Source organism: Anas platyrhynchos, chromosome 3 (genome assembly GCF_047663525.1).
Source record: "Anas platyrhynchos isolate ZD024472 breed Pekin duck chromosome 3, IASCAAS_PekinDuck_T2T, whole genome shotgun sequence".
NCBI lineage: Eukaryota > Metazoa > Chordata > Aves > Anseriformes > Anatidae > Anas > Anas platyrhynchos.
Window position 1 is genome coordinate 80,761,925 of NC_092589.1, and position 12,971 is coordinate 80,774,895.

At 37.2% G+C, this 12,971-nt stretch overlaps 1 protein-coding gene across 3 annotated transcripts in view; it reads left to right on the forward strand.

Moving 5' to 3' along the window:
- Window positions 1-3,270, forward strand: part of EPHA7 (EPH receptor A7) — a 164,628-nt gene extending 161,358 nt beyond the window's left edge. For all 3 annotated transcript variants that reach the window (XM_021267411.4, XM_013092869.5, XM_021267410.4), the window contains one exon: window positions 2,435-3,270. In XM_021267411.4, coding sequence (XP_021123086.3) covers window positions 2,435-2,648 — 214 coding nt within the window. In that variant the 3' untranslated portion in view covers window positions 2,649-3,270. The remainder of the gene's footprint in view (window positions 1-2,434) is intronic.
- The last annotated feature ends 9,701 nt before the right edge of the window (window positions 3,271-12,971 follow it).

Below are 12,971 nucleotides of genomic sequence, written 5' to 3' on the forward strand. Positions count from 1 at the left end.
AATATTTATTATCTCTTTGATCTTTTATAATGTGTTTTCTGTTGAAAGGATGAATTTAGACATCTACTTTTAGAGAAGGTTTGAGGTTATGAATCCCTGAAAAATGTTCATCAGAGCACAAACAGATTTACTGCTGGGATGCATGCTGGCATACCCAGGACCCCCTTAAGTGTGCTGAGTACTAGTTCACACTGACTTTCCTTTCTATGGAGTTAGGGTGTGGCTGGTAGCTTATGCATGTGCTCTTTTTGTTCCGTTACTGAATACATGTATGGCCTTGGTATGCAGAACCTGGATAAATGAGTATTACTTTTGACCACACAGCTGACCGAAACAGGAAGTGAAACCCCGTCCTCATTTCAGCATATCTTGTCTAGACAGCTTAGCCACTCTCTTTGTCCTTCAGTTTCTTGAATGTCCATTTCAGTTTTCTATATCTTCCCAGAGATATAGGCCTGGAATGGCATTGAGCATCAGGGCAGCCTGACATGAAGCATTGATAATGAATAGCTAGGTCATACAGATGCAAAGAAATAATCAAATTGATTTATCATGTGTGACACAGGGACACTCTTGTCCCATTTGTTGATGTTTCATACTTGTTAGCTTGCACCTGGTCTCTGCTCTATAAAAGGCAGTAATTGGCAGTGACAACAAGATACACGCAGCCCAAAGTAAAGCCATGCCAGTGTCCAGGGTATACATACACTATACCATTAATCTCTTGATCGAAAGGCCTTCATCCTGGTGCTGACCAAAAAAAGTCAGTAGAGGCATTGCAAATAAAATATAACCTGAGGTTTTAAATACCTATATATCTAAGAGCTATCTCTGACTAACAGTTGCCTTTAGCTTTGCATAAATTCACATGTCAATCATTTTTACTAATTCAAAGACATACTTGCCTTCTAAATAATAAAAAAATGAGTCAAAAAAAAAAAAAGTATTCTTTTTGGAAGGAATTTATTCTCAGAGTTCTCTCTTGCTGCTTTCTTTTCTCATGCATTCCATGAATTACTAAGGTTTCAAAGGGCAGGTGCAAATAAAAGCTAATAGAAGTGAGGTGTAGCTTAGTTGATTCCTTCCCTCATGCAAAATTACACTACACTAGAGATGAAGAAACGTTATGTCACTCCATCAGATTGCTTCCTTTAGCCATTTTTTTTTTCCCTAAAACTCAAGTATTATGGCTATTAATATTGTCAGATCCTCTTCTCAGCTTATCATAAAACATCTGCTGCCATTTTGTCCAGTTTGGTGACAGAGATGTATGGCATGCTATAAAGTATTAATAGTGTTCTTTTTCTGAATAAGTATCTCCCCTCTGATTCACACTGTTAAATAATCTAATCTGTGTGCCAGAATAACATACGCTGCTTTGGAATCAACTGTAAGAATATTGGTTGGTATGGTAGGGGGACATTCCTCTTCTGGTTTATTTTTCTTTAGTATTAGTACTACATTGACTTGTCTCAAAGTCTGTAATAGATTGCTTTTCTCTCAGGAATTTTCAAATAATTTAGCCAAGAGGTTGCTAACCATATTTATAATATATACATATATTTTTAAAATCCTGGCCTAAATCTATTAGTTCTAAAGCTATATTTCTTTAGAGATTCCATATGGCCAATCTGCCATCATTAAAAGTTTTTTTAAAAACTTAAAAATATATATATATATATATTATAAAATAATATATATTATTTTATTATAAAATTATAATTATATATAATTATTATATAATTATTATATAATTATAAAAAAAAAATATATATATATATATATATATATATATATATATATATATATATATATATATATATTTTTTAGGCTTTTGCTTAACATTGCCTTGGGGTGCCTAATATCTTGTAATGACTAAGAAAAGTCAAAGTATTGTATAAGATTCTTCAACAATACTGATAATACCAGGCTAAAGAAGATTCTACCTGATTAGTTTATATGTTTATATTAGTTTATAGTTCATATGAATCTTTTTTTTTTTAAATTAAGTATAGTTTAAACTGAATTAACACAGCTGTTCCACCCTTTTCTTGCTTCTCTGTATTAAAGAATTATCAACATCTTCTCCCTGTCCCTAATACCCAAACACCCATCCAAACAAACAAACAAACAAACAAAAAACACGGCACCTCATTAATTTACATCCTTTATTTTAAATACTACAATTGTCAATTATAACCTGGCTCATTAAGAAAAATGTGAAACACAGCTACATTTCCTTCATGGTAGAGTTGTTTGCTTGGGAGTCTTTGGGTTTATTGATGTTTACCTAGTGAATCAACAATATTTTTTGTCAAGTAATGGTGTATACATGGAGATGACAATGATAGTATAATTTGCCTCTATTACTTCCTGATATCAGGATTCTGCTGCACTGCCAATTTTATATCTGTTGTTATTGTTTGTTTGACAGAATCAAAAACATGCCAGGTGCTTTGCAAAACAGAGAACAAGAAAAATCCCTTTCCAGAAGAGATGACAGCCTGAATAGAAATGACATAATGGCAGGAGACAAAGGAAGCAGAAAGGGGAAGCAAAACAAGAGTTATAACAAAAACAAGAGTTATAACCATAAAATCATGAGATTGGTTTGGAGGCACAGTGAACGCTATGAGGCATTTTTTTAAAGCACATAAGGACTATAGTTGGGATTAGAGGATGGAAATGTAGAAAAGAAGCATGGAAAGGAATGGAGAAGAAGGGAGGAACAGACTGGCAACAGGAGGAAGAGTAAACAGAGGTGTATGGGAGAGGCCAGAACACACACCTGACAAACTGATGATTATGACTAATGCCAAGAATGAAAGACTACATCTGAAGAGCATGATGATTTCAGGATGGCGAAGCAGGACAAGGCGATGCTGCTAGGGAGAGAAGAGCCGGCAAAGCTGCCCTGGAAGCCTGCCCTGGAAGCTCCTCACACTAATATAACCCTGCTTCCCCATCTTTTTAGCTCCCCTCTTATACACAAAATACCCATATAAAAGAGCAAAGGAGAAGGAGAAGCAGCTAAATCAAACATTTGCAAAAGTAATGCTGAGGAAGAAGTTTAAATCAGGATGATATAGATTTACTGATGATGCAAGTGGCAGAGTTAGTCTTTTTCATTAACATAAATCAATGTGAATCTTTGCCACTACTTACAAATAGGTCTTGCTAAGAAACAGATTTTAATAATTTAACCAGTCCAGGACATTTTGAAATGTCCTTCATTCTAGATCACAAAGAAGCAGAAATCATAACATTTACAGTGAAAGAGGAACACAGAAGAAAAATATCAGAGACATTTTTCTTAGAGTTGAAAATAATTGTTTCAGTATAAAAAAAAAAAAAAAAAAAAAAAGGAAAGGAAATGCTCATTGAAAATAATAAAAATAAATAAATTATAACTTTCAATGAAAAAATATAACATTGGAAATAATTTTAATTATGCTGAATTGGCTCTTTTTTCTCCAAAAAAGTATCAACACTTTTTCAAAGTAAACTGGAAAACTGGCATTTTCAGAATGTCTGATGTTTTAAACTACACTGATTTCCAAGTTAACGGTTCTTCAGGAATAAGAAAGCTGCAAAATGGCCAGTCTAATCTCTTCCTCACCTCCTTCTCCTCTGCTACTGCGATATCAGGCATTTCTACTGATCAAGCTGCAAAGAGCAAAACCAGTTTCTATGTCTCCCTGAAAAAAGGCATATTGCCAACTTCTTGAAGAATTATTAAATTATTAATTAGATCTGCTTATGGGAAATACCTTTTTTTTTTTTTTGTTATAGAGTATGTCTCCATTTAAACCCTCATCACAGCTCTTCCATTTTGCCTGGGAAAGTTTGTCAGAAAGCATGTTGGAAAGCCTCAGATGTTTCTGTAACCAATGAAACTGGTTTTAGTCATAGTTATAGTGTAGTAGATATACTGGGATGATAGCTGAGAGACTACTCCTTGTAATGGAGTACTCTACTACTTTGGCATATATAGACATTTTGCTTTGTACTTCTGACTTCAAAAGTTTGATGTTTAGGGTACTATAAATACTTGCAATTTGTATTTTTTCTTATAAGTTTTAGAAGGCAGTAATGGATATTTTGGTTATTGCAACACCTTATCAACATGATACATGGATTTAGACTCTTCTAGCAATGGAATGATATAAACATTATTTATTGGGGACAATGGCCTCATTTAAGTCCATCTTGGCAACTCTAGATAGAATTAAAATGATTCATCTAGGTGAGCAGGAGACAACTGCTGAAAATCATACCTGAAAAGTTAGTAGTAATCCTTAACTAGTTGGGTTTGCTCATCATTTGCTTGAAGATTTTGATAACTGGTAACTTACTGGATTCTTAGATAGCAGCAATTGCCAAGCACTTTTTTTTTTTTTTTTTGTTTTTTTAATTGCCTGCAATTTGAACTTTGCTTAAGTTAGTTAAACTATTGTCACCTTAGGGTATCATTTTAACACTGAGTTTAACAGGACCTATTCTGTTAATGTAGGGATTTCAGCTATTAAAGAATACAACAGGTACAGAGAGTTAATGCATAGCAGTGCTTGTAGAATCAGGCCCACATCAGTTATGTCTCTCCTCCATTATTGAAGTAATATTGGATTTAAATCCATTGGGTAAGCTTACAAAATCTACCCAATATAAGTTCCTCTCTCCTTCAATCAAAAGTAGCTCTAAGGTTTATAATTCCATGTATGAATAAAAACAAACAAACAAACAGAAACAAAAAAAGCAAGTGTCATAAGTCATAGTATCTCTCTGTAATAAAGTAATAACATATTTTTTACATATCATTTTTACATATTTTCATACCAGTTACATATAACTTTTGCAATAATACATTCAGCATAAAGCAATATCAGAACGTAGTTATTATTTCTATTAATAATATTCATCCAAGCTCTGGATTTTGCTTAGTTTTCCCCCTGATTCTGGCATGGTAACAGATCAGGTAGAAGTTATATGTACTTGTGCACTGGCACTGAGAAAAGATTCCGCTGTGTGACATCTTCCCTCCTTCTGCTACAAAAAATAAAAATAAAATAATAATAATAAAAAAAATAATCACCACCCTTTCATTCCCTATCATTTCAATTGGGAAAGGTGACATAACCTCTGGAAAACTGCAGTTTGACATGCCTTCCAAATTCAGACACTGATCTGGACACAAAGCTTGGGAAGGGATTTAGTACCAGCTATTTCAGTAGCAACGTGATATTACAGGGAAAAGGCTGAAAACAAACAAACAAACAAACAAACAAACAAACAAACAAAAAACATTATAATATATATTGAAAGTAAAGGAAAACATCACTATTTTTCTTTTTTTTTTTCTTTTTTTCTTTTTTTTTTCTTAACTTAGCCTAAGTTTTTTTCCTGCAAATCCTTTCCTATTGTTATCTATCAGCTCTTCCGAGATACTTGGTTATGCATAAAGTAAGAATAGCTGCACTAACTCAATCCCAAAGTCCTTATAGCCCAGTGTGCCTGGCAGGTGTAGAGGTCCAGACCTGTTGTCGAAAGGCCTCTACTGTCCCCTAAAGATTGGGGACACCATCAACAGTCAACTTCAAAGCACCTTCAGGGCTCTTTTATCCAGTATGTATAGTTCAAATGCTTCCTAAATCAGGAGGTGCCCTATGTTTGATAGTCTGAATTTGTCCTAGATCTGGTGAATTTACTTTCTCCTTCTGTCTCTCTTTCCCTCTCTGTTTTGCCCTTCTTTCTTCTGAAATAGAATGACCAGGGCTGCATGAATTATTCAACATAAGCGTGTATGATGTATTTATACAATGATATAGCGATACAGTGTATTTATACAGTGATATATATATGTATATATATATATGTTTCTATTTTGTTTACTTCTTTCTTAATCATCCAGATATCCTGTTTCACAATTTTACTTGATGCTGAGTGCTTGGCTTGGTGTTTTCAGAGAGCTAATATCAGTTCATGTATTTTTTTCTTCTTAAGCAATAGTGAATTTGGAGTCCCTGTCTGTGAATGTATAGGTAGACTTATTTTTTCCCTTGTGCATTTCTTTGTGCTTTATCAAATTTAATCACCACTTTATTGCCAATAGCATTTAAATTTGTTAAATCACTTTGCAGTTCTTTACAGGCAGCTTTTGGGTTAACTTTTTAAAATCATTTTGTATCAAACTTTCTCATCTGACAGTTCTTAGATATCATATTTCCCTTTACTACTAATAAAAGTACTTTTGTTTAAATTCTTTGTTTTAATTCATGCTTCAGAATCCAAGAAGCTTTGCCTACATTCAAATGCTATAATTTATGATTGTATTTTTCAGGAAGGGGGAAAGAGACCTTCAAGCTATTTTCCTTTATGTTTTATTAATTGGAAACCTTAAAAGTAGAATTTAGACCTTCTCATTGCACACTGGTTATGACAGAGTGGTTATACAACATTCAGTGAAAAATTACTAAGGGCTAGATACATGAAATACATTTAAGAACAGTCTTTAGTCTCTTAGATATCCTGCCTCTTCTCAGAAGCTCTAAACCCGTGTTGGGCATCTCTCTCTCTACGTTTAAAGAGGACAGCTGGATGTTTAGCAAAAACATCCTCCAACCATAGCATACTAAGCAGGAAACAGGCTAAGCGAAATAGAGAAACAGCCAGAAGGGGGAAACAAAACAAGTGGATGATTCCCTGATATATTTTTCAGCACTGCCTTACTTCTGAGACTATATGATTTTGCAAGGTGAGACTCTCAACATCTCTCCCACTGCAGCTGTTCCTCTTGTTTTTGGCATTATTCCCTGCAGTGAATTCTAGCATCTGATGCAAATATCCAATTTACTGCACTGAGACATCAGTCCCTCTTTTCCTCTCTATCCCAGTAAATATTGAACTTTGAGGATTAGGCAACAACTGAGTAGACTTTGGTGAACTACCCTGTCAGGGTAAGGACCCAAAACTGCATTTAGCCACTTCTGTTTCATTGCAGAAACTGGGGTCTGTGTTATAACACCAGTGAAACAGTGAGAATTATTTGAACCCTAACTTAGTAAACAGGTTAAACCTGTTTGTCACTTTTTTGTCCAACATCCTAACTTCCTAACTGAAATGTCATCATAATTCTCCAAAACCAATTCTGTGTCTACATCACAATTATGTTTAATCTTATATGAATACTGAAAGTATGTAGCTCTAGGCAGGTGAATAGACTGCACGAGTTACTAGTAGTATTAGTATTCATACTATATTAGAAATCTTATGAAGTGGGGGAAATAAGAGGGTGGTGATTGACATTTAGAGTTTCTCAAGCTGAGTTATATCTTGTATGTTTGAGAGAATAAATGAATATTTTATTTATTTGTTTGTTTTTAGAGACCTCTCCCTTTTTTCTACCTTAAATAATCCAGAAATATGTAGTACTGGGTTTAATTTTTTGTAGTTACAAAAGTAGTATTTCAAATGCTATAGATATATCTAAGAGGATGGTGACAAAAGAGAAAAAGCTGCCAGAGGATTTATTTGATGTTCTGAGGGAATGTGTTATAAATTTATATCTGTTATAGTGTGGATGCTTATAAATCTTCCTCTGTCTGAAGGAGTAGAACTTTGGGAACTAATAAGCCAAAAATTAAGAGACTCCAAAAACTAGCAAATCAAACTGCCATATAGCATTTTAAAAATTAACAATAGCTGAATGACTTCTATATCTGTATCTAAGTATCTATACTGATACAGGCCAGTTCCTACATATGTAATTAAGTCCTTACTGTTTGAATTTATTAGTCATATATGTTGGACCAGTCTCCACTGCTTCAGTATTGTTTGCTGCATAGCTGATGTTAAATTTAGTGGGTTCTGCTTTTTAATTGACAGATATTAATTGAGTAACAATGGCAGGAAGTAATAAAATAAAGGAGTAGAAATTTGGGATTAAAGGTACATTCATAACAAATCCCAGGTCAACTAATCTTTCCTGGTATGTACTGGACAGGTATAGCCTTTGTTACATAAAATGCCAAAATATCAAGGAAAGTGAATTGTTATGCACTGATGCCAAACAACAATACAATAGATATTCCTAGAAGATATGTTCAGTGACACAAAGGAAGGAACTCATAGACAAGCTGCTATTTTAAAATTGGACAAAAAAATCAAAATAATAAAAATTATTATTGTTTATTATTATTATTATTATTTACTTTTTACCATTTCTGTCATTGTGTGTTTGCACCCTGCCATTAAGGAAAGTTTGCTTCTCATTCCCAGAACATCTCACCTGCCCATTCCAGCTCTTTCCTTTTCCTGTAGTCTGGTTTCAAATACTGGTCATCCAAAGTCTTTTTTGCTACAGATTCTAACCCTTCTTTTGCCTTCACTTGGACTTGTTCTTGCATTTCTTCATTGGTTTATTTAAGATTTTTGTATCAATTTACTTTCAATTTAAATATAAACAATACTTACATTATTGAAAGATGGTCTTGGTTCAATCTTTTGTTCTAATCCTACAGTACCCTACAGTACAGGAAGTAAGAATTTATTGATTCTTTAAAGAAAAATAATAAATAAATAAATAAGGATAATCTTCCCTAGTTCCATAAAAGCAAAAAACTTTTCCTGTCGTACACTTTTGTACCAATGTTTCCAAAAGTTTGGGAACTCAACTTGAAACCCTATATTGGAATCTAAATTTTTGTTTGTTTTTAATATGTATAAACACTGATTTTTCCAAGCCTCTGAAATGTAGGGATTCTCACTTTATTCCAAACAGAATAAATATAAAAAGTAACTATTTAGAATAAAAGAAGCAGCCTAAGCCAATTTCTTTCCTTTGATATTTAGGGCCTTGATTTATTTTAGTGTGCTCAAGCTCTCCTTTTTCTTAGAAATGCATACATATTTATGTTTGTGAGGTACCTCTGCACTTTCCTGAACTTTTAACCAGTGGACAGAAATTCTATTCAAAGATGGAATATCAAGGAAAACAAATGACTGAGCTGGTGGAATGGGATGGGGAGCAGGATGTGGCCCTCACTATCCATGAAGAAATGGTTGGTGACCTGCTACGGCACTTGGATGTGCACAAGTCGATGGGGCCGGATGGGATCCACCCAAAGGTACTGAGAGAACTGGCAGAGGACCTGGCCAAGCCGCTTACCATTATTTATCAACAGTCCTGGCTATTGGGGGAGGTCCCAGTTGATTGGCGGATAGCAAACATGACACCCATCTACAAGAAGGGCCGGAGGACTGACCCGGGAAACTACAGGCCTGTCAGTTTGACCTCAGTGCCAGGGAAGCTCATGGAGCAGATCCTCTTGAGAGTCATCATGCAGCACTTGCAGGGCAAGCAGGCGATCAGGCCCAGTCAGCATGGGTTTATGAAAGGCAGATCTTGCTTGACGAACCTGATCTCCTTCTATGACAAAGTGACGCGCTGGGTGGATGAGGGAAAGGCTGTGGATGTGGTCTACCTTGACTTCAGCAAGGCTTTTGACACCATCTCCCACAGCATTCTCCTCAAGAAACTGGCTGCTCTTGGCTTGGACTGGCGCATGCTTCATTGGGTTAGAAACTGGCTGGATAGCCGGGCCCAAAGAGTCGTGGTAAATGGAGTCAAGTCCAGTTGGAGGCCAGTCACTAGTGGCATTCTCCAGGGCTCGGTACTGGGGCCGGGCCTCTTTAATATCTTCATCAATGATCTGGATGAGGGCATTGAGTGCACCCTCAGTAAGTTTGCAGATGACACCAAGTTAGCTGTGTGTGTCGATCTGCTCGAGGGTAGGAAGGCTCTGCAGAAGGATCTGGATAGGCTGCACCGATGGGCTGAGGTCAACTGCATGAAGTTCAACAAGGCCAAGTGCCGGGTCCTGCACCTGGGGCACAACAACCCCAAGCAGAGCTACAGGCTGGGAGATGAGTGGTTGGAGAGCTGCCAGGCAGAGAAGGACCTGGGAGTGATGGTTGATAGTTGGCTGAATATGAGCCAGCAGTGTGCTCAGGTGGCCAAGAAGGCCAACAGCATCCTGGCTTGCATAAGAAACAGTGTGACCAGCAGGGCTAGGGAGGTGATCGTTCCCCTGTACTCGGCTCTGGTGAGGCCACACCTCGAGTACTGTGTTCAGTTTTGGGCCCCTCGCTACAAGAAGGGCATCGAGGTCCTTGAGAGAGTCCAGAGAAGGGCGACGAAGCTGGTGAGGCATCTGGAGAACAAGTCCTACGAGGAGCGGCTGAGGGAGCTGGGCTTGTTCAGCCTGGAGAAGGCTTAGGAGGTGACCTTATTGCTCTCTACAGGTACCTTAAAGGAGGCTGTAGTGAGGTGGGGGTTGGTCTGTTCTCCCACATGCCTGGTGACAGGACGAGAGGGAATGGGCTTAAGTTGCGCCAGGGGAGTTTTAGGTTGGATGTTAGGAAGAACTTCATTACCGAAAGGGTTGTGAGGCATTGGTACGGGCTGTCCAGGGAAGTGGTGGAGTCACCATCCCTGGAGGTCTTTAAAAGACGTTTAGATGTAGAGCTTAGAGATAGGGTTTAGTGGAGGACTGTTAATGTTAGGTCAGAGGTTGGATTCGATGATCTTGAGGTCTCTTCCAACCTAGAAATTCTGTGATTCTGTGATTCTGTGAAATTGAGATGGACTATTCTGAGGCAGTTTTTCTAATGAATACAAAAGTTGGTTACATGTTGTGTGAATCTTTAAAAGAAGATGCAGTGTTGGCAAACACTGCTGTAGTCCACTGTTTATATACCTGTTTCCAGAAAAATAAGTGTTTCAAAATTGTATCCCAGTAAACAGATCCAGCAGAAGTTTCTTTAGACAGTTTAATAACAATAATTTTCTTACTGTAAATTATTTACATTGCCAAGAATAATCCAACTAATCTGTAAAAAATGTATGAGGCATATTTCTTTCTGAAAAAAAAAAAAAAATCATCATGTAGTGTTTTCTAATGTCTACTGAAAACTTATAGTTTAAGTATATATATACAGTTATATATAAACACATGCTTTAATGTAATAAAATCATCCCTCTCTTACTTTTGAAAATAGGTGACACTACTTCATCTACTTCCTTCCCCACTAAAGCTGTCCTCCTGTACATTTTTATACTGTAGCATTCCCAAGGGAGAAAACAAGTTCTGAAACTCATATTTTTTAAATTTTATTATTATTATTTTATTTTATTTTATTTTATTTTATTTTATTTTATTTTTATCATGATTGTCAGTGGGAAAAGGTTTGGGAAGAAGAATGTAGGCAGGATTAAACATATCAAATTTTATTAGGTGACATCAAATGTAATGAAATCTAGAGGTCAGCTTAATTTTTTACCTCTTCTTATCTCTCTGACTCACAGTACTGCATCTCAATAGCTGCCACCAACAGCTACCACCAGAAATCTTGGCTAATTAGTAATCAGTCATGTCACTTAGTGTCATCTCATCCAGCCTGACTATTGAACCTGAGTACAACAAGAAAAAGGAAATTTGAAACTCTTAGCAATTTTGTTTAGTCCACCTATTTTCAGCAGCATTATGCTCCTACAGTTCAAGATTATTATGCTTATTATTATGCTACACTAATAGGCATAACTGAATTTGATGGTTTTAGTAGTTATTCATTTAGGAATATATGGCTGCACTAAGAAGCAAGACCTTTAACTACCAAACAAATAATCCTAACAAATTCTAAAAGATAAGATTTCTTAGCAGTTCAATGGCATTAAGTTAGGAAAGAACTTTGTTAATAAAATTCCAGAGCACACATCCCTTCTTAGCAGTAACCGGTTCAACATAGGAAGTACCCATCATGGCTGAATCATAGAATCATTAAGGTTCATTAAGACGTTCAAGATTATCACCAATATCACCCACTGAAACATGTCCCTAAGCACCGTGTCCAACCTTTCCTTAAACATCCCCAGGGACAGTGCTTCCACCACCTCCCTGGGCAACCTGTTCCAATGCCTAACCACTCTCTCTGAGAAAAAATTTCTCAAAATTTCCAACTTAAACAACCCCTGCTGCAAATTGAGGTCATCCCCTTTGGTCCTATCAACAGTTATCAGTGAGAAGATGCCAAAGTCCAGCTTTGCCCTACTTCCTTTTAAGTAGTTGTAGAGAGCAATAAGGTCTCCCCTGAGCCTCCTCTTATGCAGATTAAACAACCCCAGTTCCCTCAGCAGCTCCTCATAAGACCTGTGTTGCAGATCCTTCACCAGCTTCAACCTTTGTAGCCCTTCTCTGGACATGGTCCATGGCCTCGTCCTTGTAGCGACGGGCCCAAAGCTGAACACAGTACTTGAGGTGTGGCCTCACCAGGGCTAAGTACAGGGGAACAATCACTTCCCTTGTCCTGCTGGCTACATTATTCCTGATAAAAACCAGGATTTTGTTGGCCCTCTTTTGTCACCTAGGCAAATGGACAGTTCATGTTCAGGCAAGCATTGACCAACACCCCCAGGTCATTTTCCTTTGCACACCTTTCCAGACCCTCTCCCCCAGGCCCGTAGCACTGCATAGGATTGTTGTGGCCAAAGTGCAGGACCCAGCACTTAGTCATGTACAACTTCATCCCAAGGGCCTCTGCCCATCTACCCATCCTGTCCAGGTCCCTCTGCAGGGCCTTACTACCCTCCGGCAGATCAACACTTTCCCCCAGCTTGGTGTCATCTGCAAACTTATCGAGGGTATACCCAATTCCCTCATCCAAATCATCCATGAAGATATTAAAGAGGATGGGCCCCAACACCAACCCCTGGGGAACACCACTCATGACCCATCGCCAGCTGGATTTCATTCCATTCACTTCTACTCTCTTAGCAATTTTTTAACCCAGCAGGGTGTACCTGTACAAACCATGGGCTGCCAGCTTCTCCCAGAGAATTCTGTGGGAGACCATGTCAAATGAAACCAAGAACATGTCAATGAAGGGGCCAATGCAAGACCACTTAAGTCCACCTATAA